Source organism: Typha angustifolia, chromosome 10 (assembly GCF_048772165.1).
Source record: "Typha angustifolia cultivar Huaian chromosome 10, ASM4877216v1, whole genome shotgun sequence".
Lineage (NCBI taxonomy): Eukaryota > Viridiplantae > Streptophyta > Magnoliopsida > Poales > Typhaceae > Typha > Typha angustifolia.
Window position 1 is genome coordinate 427,648 of NC_133248.1, and position 24,975 is coordinate 452,622.

The 24,975-nt window shown below is 36.4% G+C and overlaps 1 protein-coding gene across 1 annotated transcript; it reads left to right on the plus strand.

Annotated features, from left to right (window-relative positions):
* The first annotated feature begins 5,050 nt into the window (after positions 1 to 5,050).
* Positions 5,051 to 24,668, plus strand: LOC140768353 (calpain-type cysteine protease ADL1). Its single transcript, XM_073108605.1, has 32 exons — positions 5,051 to 5,179; positions 5,577 to 5,757; positions 6,075 to 6,325; positions 7,580 to 7,762; positions 7,890 to 8,025; positions 8,214 to 8,344; positions 8,430 to 8,544; positions 8,641 to 9,679; positions 9,800 to 9,910; positions 11,276 to 11,334; positions 12,438 to 12,600; positions 14,708 to 14,981; positions 15,107 to 15,257; positions 15,343 to 15,454; positions 15,556 to 15,721; positions 15,822 to 15,892; positions 16,041 to 16,132; positions 16,278 to 16,440; positions 16,959 to 17,030; positions 17,745 to 18,122; positions 18,225 to 18,340; positions 18,459 to 18,756; positions 19,380 to 19,699; positions 19,861 to 20,212; positions 20,857 to 21,177; positions 21,289 to 21,393; positions 21,502 to 21,630; positions 22,551 to 22,931; positions 23,025 to 23,162; positions 23,289 to 23,525; positions 23,612 to 24,049; positions 24,216 to 24,668. The coding sequence occupies exons 2-31, from the start codon at positions 5,630 to 5,632 to the stop codon at positions 23,915 to 23,917; spliced, it is 6,498 nt and encodes a 2,165-aa protein (XP_072964706.1). The 5' UTR covers positions 5,051 to 5,179; positions 5,577 to 5,629; the 3' UTR covers positions 23,918 to 24,049; positions 24,216 to 24,668.
* The last annotated feature ends 307 nt before the right edge of the window (positions 24,669 to 24,975 follow it).

The window sequence follows — 24,975 nt, forward strand, 5'->3', positions numbered from 1 at the left end:
GTTTTCCTTTTTCCAATAGTCTTTCTTTCTTGGCTGCAGGCCGTAAACCTAATAAAACTTTATTTCTATATCTCTGCTTTCTAGCATAGTATTCAAATACATGCGGCGGATTTATATGATGCTTTATGTCGGCATATTTCCATTTCCAGAGTTGAGATAGAAATTGTGATGCTCTTTTTAATACAAGTGTAATCATATTTCCGTTCCATTGGTTTGTATTTTAAGTACTCAATTGAGAAGATCTTGATTGTGTTTTTTCCCTCATTGTTCCAATCATGTCTCTTCCATAGTAGGTTGATGAGTTATTTTAAAATTTATGTTAAAATTTGGAGAAGAGCAGCAGATTGGTCAAAAACTCTATTTAAAAAAAAATCTAATCATTAATCAAATGATGTAGCTTTTAAGTTTCTTTTATAATGTTGAGTTCTTTTGACCAAATTAGACTCATTTTTTAAAATTATTTAATCGAAATGGACTGCTCTTAAAACTTATTTACCTTAACAATAACATTAAACTAGCATTTTTATTATAACATAATTTTTTTTTAAAATTATTAAAAGACTAAGTTAAAAGAATTTATATACATAAAATATTAAACAAATTAGCATTTTGAGAACAGACAAAAACATTAAATAATTATTTATTTTTATTAGGACTACGGTTGAATTAAAACCCATTTGGTAAACTCTATAATGTTCTTCCAAGTGGATTAGAAGTACATACAACTAGCAGTAGAAGTAAAATTGTGAGATTGGATTTTGCAGAGGTTTCACGGGCTTAGTTCGTACAAGTGGTAACTTGGATTTGAAGGAAAAAAAAAGTGCATAGACAACTAGGCATCAATCATGGTAGTATTTTTGAACTTTTTCCAACCCTAGGGAGGTGGGACCTCTTCCTTCTGTTTTATATGCACCTTTTTTTTTTTCTTTGTTTTCTCTTGATAAAAGTTTTTATATGCAGATTAATATTCTTTATTATTATTATTATTATTATTTCTTTTTGTTTGGATATCAGTGCCCATATTTTGGTTTGCTGCAAATTAATTTCTCTTTCCTTTTGTGGGGGATAATCATACCTAAACTTTCTAAGTCTATTGATCAATTTAATTAGATTATTCTTACACCATTAGTTTGGATAAAAAACTGTTACGAACCGGCCTAATCCGATTTGTAACGGTTCTGAAACTTAGATCTTAGCTTGATAGCCCTCCAATAATTATATGGATGTTATGGTTAGTTTGTGATATGAAGGGGGAGAAGTTATTGTGGAAGATAAAGGTTAGAGGCTGGAAGAAGCCGACCAAAAACTTGGGCTGGAAGAAGGAAGGTTGGAGAAGGCAGCAATGGCTAGAGTCAAAAGAGAAGGAGATAAGGCTAAAGCTAATTCCAATAACAATATCCTCCTTAATTAGGGTTTCCTCTACATATATATATAAAGGCTCACCCTAAGAACTCCTTAATTAACATAAAAATACTCCAAACAACCTTAACAATCCCTAACTTAATCTACACTTCCGCTGCGGTGCTTTCGAACGCGCCCGATTGCGTTCGAACGCGGAATTTTCGTTTTCTGTCAATATGAACGTGATGTAGGCGTTCGAAAGGCCGCATTCGAACGTGCCCATTTCCGTTAGAACGTGCCAATTCTGTCCTCCATCGATGTGAAACGTGATGTAGACATTCGAGCTATCCCGTTCGAACACAGTCCTTGCGTTTGAATGCGCCCTAGTAAAAATTAATTTATTAATTATACTTACTCAACTAGATAAATATGCTCATTCCCATGAACCCATTAAGCTAATATGAATCGAATCGTATAAAAAATTAATACCCTTAATTATTGGTTTCATATTTTTGTTAAATTATTAATGAATAATGTTTGAAATTTTGATAGTTGTCGTACCCTTACTTACTTAGAGAAAACAAAATGATAACCGTCGCAAGGGTGAGACATATAAGTGGTTATTAGCAATTTTAATTACAAATATGTCAACAAAAAAAAACATCAATAATTTTTAGCACCTAAAATGGCCTACAAATTTCTGGCCACCTTACAAGGAACCATGGATCTTAGACCTACTATTCCTAACCTAACAAAAAGATTGACATAGTTCTTATGAAATGTGGTCCATTGTCTATGGTCCCCTCCTCCAATGTAATAATCTTCTTTTCTTTTCTTTTTTATCATAGGGACAACAAGGGGCTTTTATAATTTAATTATATTAAGTTTTTTTATTTACAATAATAGACTCTAATATGTGTACTTTATTATAATAAAATGAGCATCAATTAGACAAAAAATATATACATTTATATGCTAAATCTGTAATTAATTTATTAGTCTTTATTTTTTGAAAAGTAAACTTAATTAGATGGTGAAAACAATAAAAAGATGTTTGGTCACTTAATTAGATTAGGGGTCTCTGAAGCAGTTAAGAAAATTTTAAACTCAAAAGCAAATAAGACCTAATTAATTTTTAGTTGTACAAAGTGGATAATAACTTTATGTGCCCTCTGTTGTTGGGCATATGAGCATATGATTCATCACATGAAACATCTTCCAAACTTTCTCACCTAACCACTCTGTGATGTTTGTCTAGATGCATAGTTAGGTGGCTGCAAGGGTTTTGATGAAGGTGTACTTGACCTCCTACCTAGGATGATATGCTCATCTTCTAGATCTCCCACAATGTACTAATTTAATTTGGGTTTGATTTGTTACCTAATTCTATCAAATTTAAAACCCTTAATGTGTTGGGTCCTGCCAAAATCAAAGTAATCATATCAGATTGTGAAAATATATATTGATTTATTTTTTACGGTTTGTTTAGTTTAAGACTGAGCCCCAAATTCGATTAATTAGTCATATCTTAATCTTAATTTTTTTAAAAATAAATTTAATTACTAAACTAATTTAGAAGTTCATAAACTCAAAGCAAAATTTTAACTTATTTTCTAGTGCAAGTGTGACTTTGGCAACTAACAAGTTCAATTTTTCAAAATTGGGTCTTTTAACTCTTTTGTTAAAGTATATCCTCAAGCAATCAAAAGTGATGCTTCCTATTAGCTAAATAGTGTCAACTTCCAGTGGTGGTCCATTCTCTTATTATGGCCCATCAAAACCATTGGGCAGTATACTAGCTTTGGAAGTCATCTCACATTAGGGTTTAGGTTTCTTTGGAAGATATTGGACTAGGTGTCTGCCTGGATTTGAGCTTTTGATTCAAAGAATACATAACATGGGAAGGTTCATGATAGCCCTGCATTAAGATGACATCCATAATTATGCAAGCACTAGAAAAACCTTAGTGGGACCTCTCAATCTCTTCTTGTTAATGGGCTTTTTTTGGGCTTTGGGCTGGATTTATCCTATGTAAATCCTTTGCTTTGTTTAAGGATTAGGGTTTACAATGGGTTCGAGACTCGGATATCATCTTTAAGATCCGATCTGTGTAAATGACATTTTATCCCTATGTAGTTAGATCTAAATTTACTTCACCCGTTTATAGTGTCACTTTACCCCCTTGTGGTCTATAATAAAATATAATAGTTATTTTTTTTCTTTCATATCTGATTAAATACAAGTCAAATTTGAAGATACTCATTAGAAATAAAGTCATAAGCCTTTTGATGTATCTAAAATAATATTGATTAGATTTTAAATAATAAAATATGATGAAAAAAGTATATATTTTTAATAATTTTGATATATCTTTGTCGTATGATATCCGATCAATATTATTTTATCTCTAATCATCCCACTATAGTTTTGTTTGTGTCAATTTAGTCCTAATCACATATAGTGTAGTAGGTAGAATATGATTTCTCCAACTTTTTATTTCCATATTCATCTCAACTCCGTATCTTAATTTGTATCTGAGTTTAACATAATCTCTTTGATTTAAAGATTCTTAAAAAAAAATCTCTTGCTATTTTGCATGAGATTGAAATTATCTGCATATTCTAAAACTGCTAATTAACTAGGCGACTCACTAATGCAGGACTTAAAGAAGAAGACCGGGACAAAAACGAATAATGAATTAGTTCCTATGATTCGGAGAAGATTAATGACAAAATCAATACATTATTATGAATTATTATTTTTTAAACATGAAAGAACTAAACTGATCCCAAAGATTAAGGTGTTATAATTTCAACAATCTCTTGACATTCTTTTATCACATTCACACCCCCTCATGTGTAGCATGTACATACACTAATAAAATTCTCCTCCACACCTCATCTTGTCTTATTATGTGAATAGGAATCAATCAGTCCAAAAGCTTAGAAGGTATGGTTGATCTATCAACCATCCACAATATGTATCACACCTTGACATAGACTATAAAGACTATGCTCAGTGCACACCACCAGATGATTAGAGTTTCTTGAATGGATTCAGTAGTCATTATGGATCCCATTAATCTAAATCTCTAGTGTATTGGAGTTAGACTTATTATTTGTTCAACATATGACATCCTATTGAGACTTAAAAGAGGAAAACATAGATTAATAAAATTTATACGATCATTTCCTACCAATATGTATCCTCCAAACTTATTACCTAAAATGTTAAATTGTTCGTCATTTTATCTTTCTCATAGCGTCCCGCAGAAATACATACAAATATAAGAATATGTGAAAAAGAAGAAGAGAGAAGTAGTGAAAAAATTAATATCTCTCTTTAGTTTATCTAATTGCAATGCTTACTTATTTTTAATACAAATAAGACTTCATATGAGATTAATAAATGCTGAGTTTTTTAATTTTTTTATTTATTAAGACTATAAAGGTGATTGAGGGGTTTAAAATAGAAACTCTGTTAGTATTAAATTGAAGAGTTAAATTATTTGGATAAAATAAATTTATAAGGAGGCTGAATTTATTGAAGTAAATATAATTTTGTCGACAAGGTTAATTTGAGCCAAGTAAAGAAAGGATCCAAGAATCAAGATAGAGAAAGAGATTTGAGCTTTTTGTTTATCTTTTTATTTTATTTTTTAAGTCCTTTTCTTTATTCGTTTTTAGTCAGCATATAGAAGTTGACAAACGTCACACTCTTTTCTTTTCCCACTGACTCCTCTCTCTCTCTCTCGTTCTCTCTATAGCCGTCTCCTTCCCCTTTCTTCTTGATTTCTAGGGTTTCAGAGGTGAAGCAATCGAGGCCTAAGAGCTCAAAGGTACGATCTTTCGCCCTTCTTCTCCGTCTGTCTGCGTCTCTGGGTCTCTGTGCGTAGCCCATTTTAGGGTTTCTCGGAAAGATCAGGATCTCGGTGAGGCTTCTGGCGCCCGAGCTTCTTATGCTAGATCTGCACACAAGGAGGGCTCTTGGATGTGGTTTTTGGGATTTCTTTGAGGAGAATATAGGGTACAGTGAACGAAATGTGGCGTCTTGGGTGCTCCGGATTGGGGGGAACAGTTGAAATTGCGGGTTTTGGGCCCTGGATTTTTGTGGGTATCTCAAAAATGGGCTCCCATGTTATCTGGGCACCGGATATTTCTTGATTTTAGATGGTTTTGTTTGCCTTCCCTCTTTTTGGGGGTAAAAGTTTGATTTTTTTGGGTGTTCTTTTGTAGGTTTCTGGTGCTGTTCCCATGGTTTGAGGTTGAATCAGTGGGAGGCAGGAGGAATGGAAGGGGACGAGCACCATCGGGTAGTTCTTGCGTGCAGTATCTGCGGCGCCCTTTTCTCCATCCTGAGTCCTCTCAGTGTTTGGATTCTATGGGCTGTTAATTGGCGGCCATGGAGGATATTTAGGTAGGTAGCGTTGTGTTAATTACATCTTAGCAGGGTTATCTTGTTAAACTTTTGGTGCATCACTCGTTTTATTGGTAATGATTGGTTATGGTTTGGTCCAGCATTTAACTTACATCCCTTTTATCGTGATTATATTATAAAGTATTGATTAATAGTGGAATAGGAGACATTCACATTTTGTTCTTATGAGAGCAGATTTTTTGCCTGTTCTTTTGGATATCTATTTCATGTGACACGGAACTATTGTTTGTTGAACTTGGTTTTTTTTTTTGTTTCCACTAAGTTCTTATCACATGCTTCCTTTTTTTATGATTCAGTTGGATATATGCAAGAAAATGGCCGGAAATTGTACAAGGACCGCAGTTAAGTGCAATATGCAGTTTTCTATGTTTGTTTGCCTGGGTGATTGTCCTTTCGCCTATTGCAGTTCTTATAGCCTGGGGAAGCATTCTTATTGCACTTTTGGATAAGAATATAATTGGGTTAGCTGTAATGATGGCTGGCGTGGCTCTGTTACTGGCTTTCTACTCTATAATGCTTTGGTGGAGGACACAATGGCAAAGCTCGAGTAAGTATATCCCTTCTTTTAATTAGATATATCAACTTTTTCTTTTTAATTTTCCAGACAATCCCGTGTTTTCGAGTTTTTCTGCTTTGTTATGTTAATCTTGTAATATCGTCAACCTTTCTGGTTGCATCTTTTATTTTTCTTGATTTTATGGAACTTTGATTTTCATTGCTCATTGTGGGTAGTTCACAATAGTGTGCGCCAGTGGTTTTTATCCTTCTACAAAGGCCTATATTTGGATGAGGATTCTTATTCTGACAAGAAAGCTCTATTTTCCATTGTACTGCACGGAGCCAAAAAGATGGAAAAGAGGGGTTGAATGGGGAAGGAAAAGAATGGGGGAGGAGTACAACTAAGCTACAGTGAGAGGGAGACAACGGTGGACAATGACACTGATATGCTGGGTGGCACTAGCCATGCCATTAGCTTCTCCTCTGAGTACCAAAAATGAAACAGAAAATTTTCAGTTTTCAATTTTTCTCACTCTACAGAATGCCACATCTTGGTATCTTTTCACTGGTGTGAATGATGATATTAGATGATGATACTTGTGAGCTGTGACACCTCTATCCTTCTGGCCTAATATTAGAGAAAATGGACATAGCTCTGCCCTCTCTTGTTAGTATCGTCTGCACTAGTTATTTAGTTTTATATTGGCAATTTTAATATTATAGGGTACTCGCTATTATCTAATGTGAACTGATGTACTGATATTTCACTATATACTTGACCATTTTCTCTGTAGTCTACTTATCCATTATGCTTCCTTAATGCTTGCATGTACTTAGGGCCTCTAGATTTGTGATTATTACCATTACTAAGTTAACTATATAGATTGGTAATTGTAATTTAGATGTACATAATTCTTTTAAGTCTTACAATCGTCAAGGACTTGCCTAATGTTGTGCCTTCATGAGATCTCAAACTTAAATCATCCACTTCACTAAAACCTCATGATAGTAAGCATCAAGAACTGTTGTGAAATCTATGCATGCTAATTCTGCCTCTTAGTCACTTACCTTCTTTGGATGCCACTCAGACTGATTACATGTGCAGTAACCATTGCAGGAAGAGTATCTAAGTGGCTTCATATCATGAAAATATTGTTGTTATAATTATACGGAGACATATATGATTTTTAGAGGAACCATGTACTGAATTTTCTTTTGCAAAATATTTTATTTATCTTGTTATATTGATTGTTTTTATTAATGCTTTTCTTGCTTCACTAATTAGTTTCGATCCTTACTGCAGGGGCAGTTGCTTATCTTCTTCTCCTGGCAGTTGCTCTACTTTGTGCATACGAGCTTTGTGCTGTTTATGTTACAACAGGCGCAACTGCCTCCGAGCGTTATTCATCATCTGGATTTTTCTTTGGTCTGTCTGTGATAGCATTAGCTATCAACATGCTCTTTATTTGCAAGATGGTCTTTAATGGTATTTGCTTTTATTATCCACTTTACTAGATGGAATCTTAATTTTCGTTTCCTAGTGCCACATTATTGCAGGGGAGGATTGGAAACTACCACTACTTAATGTGCTTTTTTTTTCATTTATGTTTCAGGAACTGGATTTGATGTTGATGAATATGTGCGGAGGTCATATAAATTTGCATATTCAGACTGTATTGAAGTGGGTCCTGTTGCCTGCTTACCTGATCCTCCAGACCCAAATGAGTTATATATGAGAAAATCCCATAGGCAAGTGGATGCTGTACATCTCTTCCCTTCAGTTTTTTTTCTTCTCATTAAAAAATTCTTGTAACCTGTCTACTATATTCGTTGAGGTTTTACTTATGTCTCTCATGGAACCTCTTAAGTTTGCTTGGTTCCCTTTTTTTCATTCTTTAATCACTACTCCTGCCATTTAATTATGATTTCTGGTGCAGGGCCTTACATCAGGGAATTCTCTACCTTGGTTCAGTGCTAGTACTTGTTATGTACTCTATTTTGTATGGTTTGACCTCAAAAGAAGCACATTGGTTAGGGGCAATAACATCATTTACTGTTACTATTCTTGGTAATTATCTTGGGCATCTTTTGCTTAATTATTTTATTTCTAAATATTCATCTCTTGAGTCTACCCTCTGTCTCACTTTTTGCAGACTGGAACATTGGGTCATGTTTATTTGGGTTTAAGATACTTAAAAGTCGAGTTGCAGCGCTATCTGTGGCCGGAATATCCAGGATTTTTCTGATATGCTTTGGAGTGCACTACTGGTTTATATACACCTTCATATTAACTTGAATATATTCAGAAACATCTCACTTTAGTAACTTCCATGCTGATATTTACTTTGAACTATTTCACATCAGGTACCTTGGACATTGCATTAGTTATGCATTTGTTGCATCTGTGCTGTTAGCTGCTGCAGTATCACGTCGCATGTCTGTTTCAAGTCCTTCAGTTGCAAGGAGAGATGCTTTAAGAAGTACAGTAATAAGATTGCGAGAAGCATTTCGGAGGAAAGGGCAAAGTGGTTCCTCAAGCTCGTCCGAAGGTTGTGGTTCGAGTGTGAAACGTACTAGCAGTAGTGTTGAAGCAGGTCAACATGGCAATGCTATTGATGCTATGTGCAGAAGTAACTCACACTGTGTGAGTGATGGTATTAACTGGAATAATGTGCTTTTTGGTCGTTCCAATAGTTGCCAAGAAGGTGTTAGCGGTGACAAGAATGTCGACAGTGCACGGGCAAGTTTAGTGTTCCGTAGCAATTCATGCCGTTCCGTTGTTCAGGAGTCTGAAATGGTCGTAACATCTGATGATCGGCATTTGGATGTGAGCACTTCACATGTCATTTGTACAAGCAGTGGTTTGGAAAGTCAAGGTTGTGAGTCAAGTGGATCAGGTGGTAATTCAACTAATCAGCAACTGCTGGACTTGAATTTAGCTGCTGTTTTCCAGGATAGACTGAATGATCCGAGGATCATATCTATGTTAAAAAGAAAAGTTGGGCAACAAGATCACGAGTTGGTTAATCTACTTCAAGATAAAGGTCTCGATCCAAATTTTGCATTCATGTTGCAAGAGAAGGGTTTGGATCCTAGGATTTTAGCATTGCTGCAGAGAAGCAGTTTAGATGCAGATAGAGATCATCAAGGGGCTACAGATGTTGCTGCCACTGATTCAGATAGAATGGATACCAATATTCCGAATCAAATATCTCTGTCAGAAGAACTTAGACGCCAAGGGTTGGAAAAATGGTTGAATCTTTCTAGGCTTATATTATATCAGATAGCCGGCACCCCAGAACGTGCTTGGGTCCTTTTTAGTTTACTTTTCATCATAGAGACTGTAATTGTGGCTATTTTTCGTCCAAAACCAGTTAAAGTGATCAATGCAACACATGAGCAGGTGAAGCCAGTTGTATTTGATGTCTTTAAAACTAGTATTTGAAATTGAATGACAAACTTTTCAAATGAACAAAAAATATATTTGCTCTTATCTACTCTCTTTTGTTTTTGGAATTTGCAGTTTGAATTTGGTTTCTCTGTACTTCTTTTGTCCCCTGTTGTCTGTTCCATTATGGCATTCCTGTGGTCTCTCCGTGCAGAAGAAATGGCCATGACATCCAGACCCCGCAAGGTGATCTCCACAATCTTGAAAACTCTTTGATATGATACATAACTAATTCTTTTGTTTTAGTATTTTCTTTTTTGAAAAAGGATGTTTTAGTATTGACTGTGTCTTTCATACTGCTTTATTTGAAGGTAGAACACTCCTCTTTAAAATTTTCATTCTTTCATTTACATTTTAGTATGGCCTACAGAGTGATGATGCTCTAATAACAGATGGCATGTACTTAAACCTTGAAAAAGTCAAAACAGTTGACTTATAAAGATGCACCTTATGGTCATTGAACTGAAAATGCCATTCATTTTGAAAGAAAATCGAAAAAAAGAAACAGTGTCTTTCACTGGAAACGTGATTAATAGGATAAGTCTTTTAGTTTGAGCCTCTAGTAGATATCTTCTTGTTTGTATTTATGCCTATTTAGTTCAAACTTCTAGAAGATGTTTTGCATAAACCTTATATCGGGTATCATTGTTGGTAAATTTTCATTAAATGCTTAAATGTTAGTTCTTGCTTATCAGTGGATACAGAATTCTCATGTATTATGATAATATTATTCAATTTATCCAATTTTACTCTTTTGTTCTCAGAGTGTCGGCCATATTTTGACATCAATAATGAAGCTGTGAAACTCTAATTGTTATACTGCTCCACACACAATTACATACATATATATTATATTCTTGTATATGAGTTTGTATTTCATCTTACGACATCTTGCACATTGGGCAACTTTTCCTTGTTTGTATCTTTTGGGACTATAATTGTGATTCTACTTCTTTCTGGCTTCTAAAAGAGAGCATAGTGGTGCGCACTGCACAGGGCCTTGCCAAAATGTGTAGTCTAGGGTGGGCAAGATTTGCACAGTTTCATTACTTAATAGGCTGTTTCCATGACTGCTTTGATGCAAGAGGCAAACCTTATTTTCACACCAAGTCAATATGGATGTAGATAGCATATTATGAAATGGTACAATGATGAATGGCAAAGAGAAGATGGTTTGGAAACTTGTTGTCTTAGTCTAAGTGGAGGAAAAAGGACCTTTTGCATGTCTGAACAGTTTCTCTTTGATACCTATATTCTGTAGCCAAGAGGAAGAAGAAACTTGTTAAAGTTTATGGTGTAGGTGAATTTTATATAAGCGGTACTGTGCCAAGCCAACAAGTGAGAAACTTTACTATAGGCCCCTAAAAGGCCTCAATTGTCCTGAAATCTTCTGTAGTTCATGTTTATTCTTGCTGGCTGAATTTTGTGTTATGTGTGCTTGCTTCAATGTTCATAAAATACACAGGCCAGTGTACTTATAGTTGCTATACATATTGCATGTAATTGGTTTGTCATATTCTCATGTATCTGACTTGGCTTTATGCTTTTCAGTACGGTTTCATCGCATGGCTTTTGAGTACTTGTGTTGGTTTGCTTCTATCTTTCCTAAGGTATGATATCTTCTTACTTTCATACTACAGATTTTGGTTTCCTTTCATTATTCTTTGAAGAAAACAATTTTTTTTTATAAAAGAAGTAAACAGAAGTTGCTCCATGTACATTGTCTACCAAAGTCTAACTCTAGCATGATTTTCAGTAGTTTCTTCCTTTACATAATTTTGAAAGACATACAGCTGTGTTGTCTTTGGTAAGAGTTCTGACTATAAGGGTGTGACCTGGTTGCTTTTGCAGAATGGTATGATATTGTAGTCAATGAAAAATTTAAATTTGAAGGAAGATTTGAAGCAATAGTAGAAAAGAAAAGAACAACATTCATGCCACAAAGGGAATAATCTCTCAACTAGGTCTATCTTTCATGTTTCCAACAGCCACTTCTATTTTCCTGAGATCCAATATATAAAATTATTCTCTGGTATCTCATCTTAGTCAATTTCCTTTTATGCAACTTTCAGTCTCTGAAAACACATTCAGAACACACATTTTTGCCAGTAACCAGACAAAACAATTGTTGGGGCAATAATTCTTCATTGGCTACTCTCCTTAACGTTTTTAAGTTAAAAGATGATCATTAAGTGCTTGAAACTTAAACGCTAAAATTTCTAGTTAATTCATGGCGCAATGAAGTACTGGAATATTGTTATATGTCTTCCCAAAGGTCCTTAATCTGGTCAAGAAGTCTAGGATTTTGTTACTTTGTACATCCATAAATGTATTTGGAGAATGGAATTGATGCGTTTACAATAAGGTTGCTGTAGATGTGAGTTATCTTGTCTTTCTGAAAATGTATAGCATCAACTTCCAAGAGAAGAATTCTGAAATTTCTCTCTAACTGTTTTCAAGAAATTATGTGGCAAAATGTAAGCATCTTTTGGTCCTCTTTCTTTCTGAACAAGCATCTTTTGTTGTGCTGGTATTATGCGTAGGTCAAAAGCTCTGTTAGTAGAGATATGTTGTATGCACACTGTTTCTTTGCATTAGTAAGTGTTCACTCGTTGGCCATATATATATTTATGTGCATTAGTGATATCTGTACTAATCTTGTCACTTTTTTGCATGTCATGTGCCTCTATGTATGAACCATATGATCATGTAGCAAATCATCAGTTATACTGGGTTTGGCTTTGGTAGTCCCACTTATGGTGGTTTGCCTTTCTTTTGCCATTCCGATATGGGTTTGTAATGGCTACCGCTTCTGGGTTTCACCGGGGGAGCTTGAAAGTCATGGAAACATTCAGCAAACTCCTGGGGTAAAGGAGGTAAGACTTTAAACTTGAACTCCTTTGATCTAGTCTATTATTGAACTTCAGGCATTATAAACAATAATTGTATCAATAAGCATCCTTAATCAGAATGTCCATCCATATGCCATATCCCCTCCCACACCGCCGCATGGCATTTCCTTCTTACAGTCTGATAAATGCAGGCCGTGCTTCTTTCATTGACTTTGTTTTCTGTTTTTAGCACTCTTTTTTCCTGTGGTGGCACCCAACTTTATTTTATCATTAAGATGTATGAAGAAGGGGTCATTGTGATCGTCTTTCTTGGCAAAAGGAAGTGTATTGCCATACTAGTGCCCTTGTCATCAAATGTGCTCTGCTGTTGGACCTTGCTGCTGTCTAGGTTTTGCGTTAGGACTCTTTAATTGAACAAAAAATAGTATGAGTGAGTTCGGTGATATTATTTGTGTTGGCGAGGTGCAAGAGACACAGATAAGGGGTAATATATGGACTACGCTTGCTCACAATAGCTGCATCAATCTGTAAATAATCTTTACGGATTATTTATTACATTTCTATGTATCAACTGAATCCTAGATGAATGATGTGATGAACATGGAAACCAAGAACGCAGGTGGGAGAAAGAAGAGCAAAAACCCCAATGATATTGTTTTGCTGATTTAAGCAGCTCGAAATGCTCTTGAGCTATACTAGATCTGTGATTGTAAAAGGATTGCCATATATCAGTGGAAAATTATTAAATATATGATAAGCACTTGAAAGAGGATCTATTGGAAAAGAGGATTATATCTATATACTCAGTAGGACGAGGAATGTACATTATGGTAAAGTATTTCTTCCATTTAGTAGATGACAAAGAAAATAGGGAGCTCTGATGTCAGGTGTATTGAGCAGAAGGGAGGGGAGATATATGGGAGTAAAATAAGATAAGTGAGTTATCTTGGGTCGTGCCACATTGCTTGCCAATCGGCACACTTTGGTTGCTGGCCATCACAGTGTACTCTCCTGGACTACTCTCCATTAAGGCGCAATTGATATCAATAAAAGAGAAAGAAGTTTATGGTAAAACTCTCCAACTCCTCTGTAGTACAAGTAGTTACAGGTTTAATACCAAACTAGGATTGTGCCACTGGTGGCAGCCCAAACCTGAATGGATATGAGAATCAACCTTCATAAAAACGAATTGAATCCCTTAAATGCTCTGATGTCTTGAAAGAGTGCATTGAAGACTTTAACTCAGTCCCATGGATAGTCATGTTAGTCAGCACATGGCTAGTTGATCCACACTACATCAAAAGGAAGTGTTCAACCTTGGCCACTGAGGTTATCTGCCACCCTGATTTACACTTCAGTGATGGTCTGCTGAAAGTGGAACACCCTGCAGGGTGGATCGTGCAGGTGGCTGCACCATCGTTATATTCCTTGATTAGATCATTCGATATCCATCTAGAACTATGGTAGAAACTTCTGACCCTAATTTGAGTGCATCATTTAAGAAAAAAAGGAAAACAAGGGCAAGGGGATCCTTAAACATCAATGAACCCGAGGGGTTGGCATGTTCTTTCCAAAATTACTTTGTAATAACTCTTTTCCAGTTTTGAATAGAATTTGCACACAACAACGGTATCAGAAAAGGCAAGATTACAACGAGTGGTACTTTTGACACCTACTTTTACGTTTCTTGTAAAAGTGTCGTTGAGAAAAATTGTGTTTCTATGAACCATTTTTCAAGGTTGTTTTAGTTGTCTGAATATATTGATCAGATTTATGGTAAGAGAAGAATTTTATATTCTCTATTTCATGTAATATCTACAAACTTCTAATGTATAGGTGATGTTTGTTATTCAACTTGTATTTTCTGTATCTTGTAGAGTTAAACTTCGCCCTCTCAATCTTGCTGTTGCTGATGCTGAGATGTCTTGCCATTATCTGATTAGCCTATGTTTTGTTTCCCTGTGTGAGGAACTGGATTCCTTTTCTCCATTTAAGATTTTATGTATGTTTTTTAGGTCATTGTCTGATTATTAGGATGAAATAAATATAAATAATGTTCTGTGACGCCAATGCAAGTTTTTAAATGCCAAATTTTATCTTGTATTGATGTATGTTCCTGTGTTTTTATCAGCGGATTCTCCTTGCTCTCAGCATGTCAGTATTTGCTGGATCAGTTATTGCTCTTGGTGCAATAGTATCAGCAAAACCTTTAGATGATTTAGGCTACAGGGGATGGAATGGTGATAATAAGAGCTCCTACTCTCCTTATGCATCATCCATGTATCTTGGCTGGGCACTAACTTCAGCAATTGCTTTGCTGTTTACTGCTGTGTTGCCCATTGTGGCATGGTTTAATACATATCGGTTTTCACTTTCATCAGCTATATGTGTTGCTCTCTTTGCTAGTAAGTCCTACTTGAACTCTTTTGCGAGTTTTCAATAAAGTGATTCTAGTCCCCTATGAAGCAGATGTACTTTTTATGAAATGTCATAATGAATAACTTTATTATATCTTGGTTCTATGCTGCAGTTGTTCTTGTTTCTTTTTGCGGCGCATCATATTGGGGTGTAGTGAATTCTCGAGAGGACAAAGTTCCACTGAAGGCCGACTTTCTTGCTGCTTTACTTCCCTTGATCTGCATTCCTGCAATTTTCTCTCTCTTTACTGGGTTATATAAATGGTTAGCAAGGGACTCTTCTTTTGAAAAATCTACATATAAGTTGCATTCGTGGCTCTGTTTATATGTTATATGATATTGTTTGCAGGAAAGATGATGACTGGAAACTCTCTCATGGAGTTTTTGTCTTTGTTGGCATTGGCATTGTGCTATTGTTTGGTGCAATTTCTGCAATTATAACTATTGTTAGACCTTGGACTGTAAGTGACCCGTAAACATTATTATCTTAGTATAGCTTTCATTAATGCATATTCTGGTCCTAGAATTGACATAATGATGTCCGTTTATCAATTTTTGACAGGTTGGTGTGGCATTTCTCTTGGTTATTCTCCTTCTGGTGTTTGCCATCTGTGTTATTCACTACTGGGCTTCAAATAATTTCTATTTGACGAGAGCTCAAATGTTACTAGTTTCCTTTCTTGCTTTTCTTCTTGCCTTGGCTGCATTTCTATTGGGCCTATTTGAAGGTGGTTACTTCTTTTCTAAACTAGCTCTCTCTCTCCATCCTATTCTAAACTAAAATTTAATGTTTTATATATTCATGTTCAAAATTAAAAATGGTTGCAGGCAAACCCTTTTTTGGTGCATCAGTTGGGTACTTTTCATTTCTCTTTCTTCTGGCAGGAAGGGCATTGACTGTAAGTTATACTTATTGTCAAGAACCAAAGGAATATAATTTCTTTAGCTAGATCATCTTGTTTCCTTACAGTCTTATTGTCGTCACGTTGTTGTTCTTTGATGATCTGTGTCACCATCATGTGATGAAGAAAGTTTTCCGTCTCTCAGGTGCTTCTTTCACCACCTATTGTTGTGTATTCTCCGAGGGTTTTGCCAGTATATGTGTACGATGCTCATGCAGACTGTGCAAAAAATGTCAGGTATTGTTGGTGAAACCCTCTGCCTTTGTGTGCATGGTTTTTGTATATGACTCATGAATTTGATATGGTCATAATGGTCCTTTTTCCTATTGCATTTCTTCTTATGTTCCCGGAGGATAAACTCTGATATTATTCTTTTTGACAGTCATGCTTTTCTGGTTCTCTATGGGATTGCTTTGGCTACTGAGGGATGGGGTGTCATTGCCAGTCTAAATATTTACCCTCCTTTTGCTGGAACTGCTGTGTCTGCCATTACTCTGGTTGTTGCCTTTAGTTTTGCTGTTTCTCGCCCATGCTTGACATTAAAGGTTGGTTCATTGTCAACTGTGGTAATTCTTAATGAGATAATTATGTGTTTTTTTTTTCAAATAAACCACCAACATTTTGAGTTTTTGACCGTCTTGCAAAAGCCACCTCCATTGTATATTTACAAATCAACTTCATTTTTAAGGTGTACTTCAAAGAACCACCACTGGTTAACTTATACGGAACTGAGTAAATTCTATTTTTTTGAACTATAATACCCTTCTCACTTTTTCAACCTTGCACTTGGACTCGGATTGTAACAATCCTGTCCAGATGAGGTTTTGAAACTTGCATGTTGAGACTGATGTAAAATGAAGTACATTCACTGCGAGGCTGATAGTTGCAAATAGACCTGTATAAGGAAGAGTTGCAAATATGTAAAATGGAGAAACGTTTTTCACAGTAAATACGAAATTTTAGGTGGTTTTTGCACAAAAAAAAACCTAATTCTATATTTTTCTACTTGGGACTGCAACTGTTTATCTTGTCTTTATTTTTCTATGTATTTTTATCATATCAGATGATGGAAGATGCTGTTCACTTCCTCAGCAAGGATACTGTTGTCCAAGCAATTTCTCGGTCTGCCACCAAGGTCTGTTCATTGTCTAATATGGATTATCTAAAGGCGCCATTTGGTCAACTTTATCAAGCTATGTTTTTGCTCCCCTTATCGGTTGTGTTCACTTCTACGACATTGAGAAATTGAGATAATCCACTTGATATAGTATTGACTTGTAGGTTACCACTGTTCTTGTAAACAATGTCTAGATTGTTGCTGTATTTGAAAATGAGTTATTTTCTTTTTCGTATGTGTAATTGTATCTCTTCTGCTGCTTTATTAATTACTCATTGGATCTTTCATGTTATATTGTTAAATTTAAGTTTAGTATGATCGAGATTAATGATTTGCAAGATAATTCTACTTTATAATTAGTTAACTACATTAGCAAGTATGGACCAAAATCATGCTGCTTTGCCTACTTTGTTTTAACTGTGTATTGTACAGGTAAGCATTACGTTTGTTAGGATGAGTGAATGCCTTAAACATAAAAGGTGTGCATTGCTCTAAAACGTAGGAATTACACATAAAATGAGCACACTACAAAACCCAAAGTCGCCCTTGTTTGCAAGCAACATGGACTTTGATCCATGTTTGCCAATGTGCTTATAAACTGGAATCATCTTCAAATTATTCCAAAATTGTTGGGCACCTGGTGAACTTTGTTTTTTTTTTTTAACATTTTGTATATCTTAATGCCACTTGTACACAATTGTTATATTAATTAAATTTTCTTCTGAAATCTAGACAAGGAATGCTTTATCCGGAACCTACTCGGCCCCTCAGAGGTCTGCAAGTTCAGCTGCTCTTTTAATAGGAGATCCTGTTGTCACACGTGATAGGGCTGGAAATTTTGTACTTCCTAGAGCTGATGTCTTGAAGCTGAGAGACCGTTTGAGAAACGAAGAAATTGCTGCAGGTTCCTTTCTTCGCAGACTTGGGACTGGTTTTGCATGCCATCACGAGGCCTCAAGGGATTTAGATTACAGGAGAAAAATGTGTGCACATGCACGTATTCTAGCCTTAGAAGAGGCAATTGACACTGAATGGGTCTATATGTGGGACAAGTTTGGTGGTTATTTGCTTCTTTTGCTTGGTTTGACTGCTAAAGCTGAACAAATACAAGTAATTAGAACTTTTATTATTCGTCAGATCCGATTTTCTCTTCTACTTTACTACAGTTTATTGATACTGATATTTTTGTGTGCTGCTTTTATTTGATGTCAGGACGAAGTCCGCCTTAGACTTTTTCTTGACAGTATAGGCCTTTCTGATTTAAGTGCCAAAGAAATCAAGAAATGGATGCCTGAGGACCGCAGGCAATTTGAGTTAATTCAGGAAAGGTGAGTTTTGTTTCCCTAATTCTTTAAAGTTTAAATAGTTATTCATGGTTTGTGTGTGAAAGATACTCATCATCTTCTATTTTGTCTACATTGTGGAAACTATCATGGATTTCTATAGTTACATAAGGGAGAAAGAAATGGAAGAGGAGATCTTGATGCAGAGGCGGGAAGAGGAAGGGAAAGGAAAAGAAAGAAGAAAAGCACTTTTGGAGAAAGAGGAGCGTAAATGGAAGGAGATAGAAACCTCTTTATTATCCTCTATACCAGATGCAGGAAACAGGGAGGCTGCAGCTATGGCAGCTGCCGTACGAGCTGTTGGGGGTGATTCTGCTTTAGGTGACTCTTTTGCAAGGGAGCAGGTTTCAAGTATCGCTCGTCGTATACGTACTGCCCAATTGGCTCGTCGAGCTGAGCAGGTTTGTTTTACACCCATCTTTTTTCTGCTTTCCTATGAACTTGCATATATTATTTGTCAAGATCAAAAGGTCATATATGATAACAGTATTGAAATGATAAGAGAGCTTCATTACCAGGAAAATACTAGTGATAGCTGTGAGAAAGAAAGTTGAGAACTACTATTAGTGAAGGAAAGTCATGGTTGAAAACCAAGTCTGCTAGAGCTATGTAAATCTTAATATGTAGAAGGCACATATATCAAGCATAATTATGGAGTCAAAACAGTTGGAAAGTATTTACTGTACATGTCATAGTGCAAACATGAACTTCACTAATTAAACATCTAGGTTGATGCCTGAGGTCCTGATGTACAAAACGTTTTCAATTCAGAGGTGCATTATTAAAGACATCTGGTCATATTAGACGTACGCTTTGTGATTCTGGTTTTTATTTATGGAGGGCAAATTGGAAATCTCAAACTTGAGAAATCGCCTGTAAGATGTAATACATTTGCATCTTTAATATTCATTAAAATACTCCTCCAGCTTGTTCGAATATTTTAATGCTTAAATGTGTGATTATTATTATTTTATTTAGTCTTACATTTAAACTTTCTAAATCCATTAGCATGGCTTTTTAACAGACCGGCATTCTTGGCGCTGTGTGCATACTTGATGATGAACCTAGGGCTACAGGCAAACATTGTGGAGAGATCGATCCCTGCCTTTGTCAAAGTTTGAAAGCTAGCTTCTCCATTGCTGTCATGATTCAACCGGAGTCTGGTCCAGTTTGTCTTTTAGGAACTGAATTTCAAAAGAAGGTCTGTTGGGAAATCCTCGTGGCAGGTTCAGAGCAAGGTATTGAGGCTGGCCAGGTTGGTCTCCGGTTGGTCACTAAAAATGACAGGCTAACAACTGTTGCTAAAGAATGGAGTATAGGTTCTTCATGCATTGCAGATGGAAGGTACTCAATTTCATGAGAATTTTTATGCTGGTCATTGGTTTCAAAATTCTAGTTGCTACAGTCCTTATTAGCTGTGATTGCAAATCAACCAACACACTATCAGTGGTTGTCCTTTTCTGATCCTCTCCTTGAAATTCTTATGATTTCCAACTGATTTGCAGGTGGCATATTGTCACTGTTACTATCGATGCTGACTTAGGTGAGGCAACTTCCTTCATAGATGGAAGCTTTGATGGTTATCATAACGGGCTACCTCTCCAAAGGAGTAATGGCATTTGGGAACGTGGAACTGATGTATGGGTTGGTACTAGGCCACCAACAGATTTGGATGCATTTGGCAGGTCAGACAGTGAAGGTGCTGACTTCAAAATGCAAATAATGGATGCTTTCCTATGGGGACGATGCCTGACAGAAGATGAGATCGCCACATTTCATACTTCTACAAGTGTGGGTGAGTATGGCTTTATTGATCTCCATGAAGATGGCTGGCACGTTGGTGATTCCCCTTCAAGGGTATGTTGTCAATATCCTTATGAGTTATGAGCTTAGCTTCTTGGTTTCATTCCTGCTTTTCCTGGATGAGTGGTATGTAGTCTGTATAAACATAAGGCAACACTCGTGGTGGTTCAAATATTTTGGAAGAGCCTTCCTCTTGTTATCTTGCTAGTCACTAGTAAATATGGCACGTGTTATGCCAACACTTGGTAAGCTTGGGTGTGCTATCCATATAATGCCAGTTTAATTGACATATTTTGCATGGTTTAGCATGCTGAGATGCAGAACTTCCACTCCAATTCAATTTAATGAAGCTAAACAAAAGATTTTTCTTAATAATACTTTGTTGAGTAGTATACATTAACATTAAGAGATATACATTTAAAGAACTCTTTAACTTAGTTCTGTTGTTAAGCTATGTTGCAGTGCTTCCACAGGCAAGCATGATGAATCTTTGAATAAGGAAACACTTAACTAAAGAAAATTAACTAAATTCTTTTCATTTTCCTTTTCATTATGTAAGAATTGTTGCATAGACCACGCCTGATATCCCAATTTAGAAATTTAGTTGTTTATTTTGTGGCATGCAAAATCACATTGAGTATCAGAGATATCAAATATGTAATATGTTTTTTCATTGGTATCCCTCTTTTGTCTTTCAGATGGATGACTGGGAGAGTGAAGTAGCAGATGTTGAGTTGTATGATAGGGAGGATGTCGACTGGGATGGGCAATACTCAAGTGGGAGGAAAAGAAGGTCAGGACGCGAAGGAGTAGCACTTGATATAGATTCCTTTACTAGAAAATTGAGGAAATCTAGGTTTGAAACACAAGAGGAAATCAATCGGCGTATGCTATCTGTGGAAAGGGCTGTCAAGGAAGCTCTTTTGGCAAGAGGGGAAATACATTTCACTGACCATGAGTTCCCTCCTAATGATAGGTCTTTATATCTGGATCCAGGAAATCCCCCTTCAAAACTGCAGGCATGCACTATGTGTTTTGTTAACTTTTTTAATCAGTAATTTGCTATCAAACATTAACATACAATATAAAGTTTATCTCCAATTCACGGTTACTCCCATTTGCCACTATAGGTTGTTTCTGAATGGATGAGGCCGACTGACATAGTGAAAGAGAGCTGTCTAGGCTCTAGACCCTGTTTATTTTCTGGGTCTGTAAATTCTTCGGATGTTTGCCAGGTATACTGTGTGTTTCCGTTGTAGCTTCATTGAAATTATATAATGTTCTTTCACCATAAACTTTGAAAGTTTTCCGCATTTCGAACTCTAATATGAACTCGTTTGCAGGGAAGGTTAGGTGACTGCTGGTTCCTAAGTGCAGTTGCTGTTTTAACTGAAGTGTCCCGCATTTCAGAGGTTATAATAACACCGGATTTCAATGAGGAGGGAATTTACACAGTTCGCTTTTGTATTCAGGTATGTCAAGTTGCAATTTGAAAATGAATTTGCAGATTTGAGACATTTCAAAGTAACCTACTCCTTAAACGCAAGAAGTTGATGTTGGAACTTGTAAACCCAGAGTTATAAGGTTACCTGCATTTATACTGTAATTATCATAGTATTTCTAGAATCTAGATGACTGATATACATTGCTCTATTTGTTTCATTGAGATTGACCTCATGTCCACCATTTCATTGATCATGCTTCCTCCAGTACCCATTTCTAGGAAAAAAATTATTTCTTCTGTAATCTTCTGATGTTATGGCTCTACTTGTGAGACTAGGCTGTGCTTGGTGATAATTTTTTTTTAATTTTCTTGAGAAAGGTTGTATCACGTTGTAGAGTTGGATGCAATTCTTGATGAAATTTATTTTCACTTTTCTTGAAGGAAAAATTACGAAACCCTGCTCATGACCCATGATGAAGGCATATGATTGCTAATACAAATTCTGGTACAGTGCACTAATTGGATATTTGAACTTGTGTAGTTGCAAGAAAAGAGAGTAATAATTAATACCATCTAAAGGAACTAATTGACCTTCCATTGTTTTCCCACGGAACATGTCTGCAGAAAATGGATACATAATTGGTTGTTACATTAATTTTGTGTGTGTTGCTGATCTTGCGAAGGAAGTGCTGTAATTTGCAAATCAGAATGTCATAGATGGGTATACAGTGCCTATTGGTCCTCTCCTTTTTCCTATGGCTTATATTTTGTTATCTGTCCATGGAAATGAATGAAGTTGTATAGTTTGAACTTTGAAGTCTCTTTGCCATAGCTGACTAGGTCATACCTTTGGTGTAGAATGTACACTAGTATTTCATGATATTTATTTCTTCAGTTATTCATCATGCATGTGGTACTCCTGTTGGAAGCCTCATTTGCTTCTTGTAGGGTGAGTGGGTCCCAGTTGTTGTTGATGATTGGATTCCTTGCGAGTCTCCGGGGAAACCTGCATTTGCTACCAGTAGGAAACCGAACGAGCTCTGGGTATCTGTCTTGGAGAAAGCTTATGCCAAACTTCATGGCTCTTATGAGGCGTTAGAAGGTGGGCTTGTACAAGATGCCCTTGTAGATCTCACTGGAGGTGCTGGGGAAGAGATCGACATGAGGAGTGCTCAAGCACAGATTGATCTAGCAAGCGGAAGATTATGGTCTCAATTGTTGCATTTTAAGAGAGAAGGTTTTCTGCTTGGTGCTGGGAGTCCATCAGGCTCTGATGTACATATTTCATCCAGTGGCATTGTACAAGGCCATGCTTACTCGATACTGCAGGTAACCATGACGTCAATCCCTCCATTATTTCTCTGAAAAAAAGAGAAACAATTTCAGTACCTTTATCTTGTCTGGTTAATATTGTTGATTCAGGTGAGAGAAGTAGATGGTCACAGGCTTGTTCAGATTCGAAATCCATGGGCAAACGAAGTTGAGTGGAATGGTCCTTGGTCTGACTCTTCACCTGAATGGACTGATCGAATGAAACATAAGCTCAAGCATGTGCCTCAGGTATTTCTTCTATAGTGATGAAGAATGCTTGATAAGTGATGCAGTTCTGTTGGTCATAGTTATTTAGTGTCGGTCTATCTTATTGAATTTCCTCGGCATCTAATTGGACGATTTCTCATTTACCAGTCAAAGGATGGGATATTCTGGATGTCTTGGCAAGACTTTCAGATCCATTTTCGCTCCATATATGTCTGTCGTGTCTACCCACCTGAGATGCGCTACTCCATCAATGGTCAATGGAGAGGGTATAGTGCTGGTGGTTGCCAAGACTACGACTCGTGGCATCAAAATCCACAGTACAGGCTTAGAGTAACAGGCCCTGAGGCTTCATTCCCTATTCATGTGTTTATCACCCTAACACAGGTACATGTTAAACCAAATGATTTGTTTATCTCTAGTGCATTTTGGAAAGCTTGGTCTAATGGCACTTTTAAACACACTTTTATCAGGGGGTGAGTTTCTCCAGGAAGACGAGTGGTTTCAGGAACTATCAATCTAGTCATGATTCGTCAATGTTCTATATTGGAATGAGAATACTCAAGACCCACGGTCGTCGTGCTGCATACAATATTTACTTGCATGAATCAGTTGGGGGAACAGATTATGTCAACTCAAGAGAGATATCATGTGAATTAGTCTTGGAGCCATATCCAAAGGGATACACTATAGTGCCAACAACAATCCAACCTGGAGAAGAAGCACCATTTGTGTTGTCTGTTTTTACAAAAGCATCAATAACATTAGAGGCCATATAAGGCAGAAGGCCACATAATGCATGGTCAAGCTCATCGAAGCAGCCATTTTGCAACTCAAAGGCTGCTGCATGGCTCGGGATTGCGGGGGGTCCGAGGGGTGCACCACAAAGTGCTAAAGCACATATATTTATGGTATGAATTCCCTTTATCTTTACTGGATCAGTTATCTCTTTTAGGACTAGATGTTCTCACTGGCCATAGTAGGTTCCAATGCCTGCTTCATATCATAGTCTGACAAAGAACAACTGTCTTAAAAAATTTCATTGTTAGTAATTTCTTCTCCTTGTCTCTTTTGCAGAGTATCATAATACAGCAACAGCTGTGCTCTTCTTCCACCAGAGGACCAACATTCGTCGGTCAAGGATCTTACTTGAAGCACACAGCGCACTTCTCAAACATGATACTTGCATATAAGGTGTTGTGATGCTTAGAGTATTCCGAACAGCTCTGGAGGTGTGCTCGACCCCAGCTTCCGGCTGAGCATGTAAATAGCGGCGGTGGCGGCAACCGAGGATTTCAAAGAAAGCGGGCCCCACCCAAGTACAGGTTTTGTTTATTGACATATGTACAGGAAATAGGAATGTAACAGGTAGACAAAAAGGAAATGCAGAGATGAAGTGGGGGAAAAGTATTTTGATCATTTTTTAGGTGACCACAAGTAATTTTTTGTTACAGGTTTTGGTTTTTCCTTCAGTTTCTAATGTTAAACCTTTTCTTTTGGCAATGCATTAAGTGGGTGCCATGTTGTTCATCTCCTCTCGATGGGGGAATTTTATCCTTCTCTTCTTTTGGATAATTCAATTATTTACTGTGCTTAGTGTTCATTATCATTTGTCAATCATTCATATGTTTCTACTTGGGAAGATTGCACAAAATGCCACATTTTTATAAGATATTTGCTGAAGCAACCCTCCTTTTTCGTTATTTACATAGTTATTAATCTAACAGGATAAAATAAAATAAAAACCAAACTACACATACAAGGGTACGTAGAGATCCAAACCCTTCGTCATAAATTACTATAAATCCGAGGTCTTATATGCAATTTGTCTGCACAT

What these genes read in the sequence shown, in the direction of transcription:
- LOC140768353 (XM_073108605.1), top strand. Translation starts at nt 5,630, where the DNA reads ATGGAAGGGGACGAGCACCATCGGGTAGTTCTTGCGTGCAGTATCTGC. An exon ending in CGGCCATGGAGGATATTTAG is followed by an intron (nt 5,758 to 6,074) that starts GTAGGTAGCGTT and finishes TTTATGATTCAG; the next exon opens with TTGGATATATGCAAGAAAAT. An exon ending in CAGTTCGCTTTTGTATTCAG is followed by an intron (nt 21,631 to 22,550) that starts GTATGTCAAGTT and finishes TGCTTCTTGTAG; the next exon opens with GGTGAGTGGGTCCCAGTTGT.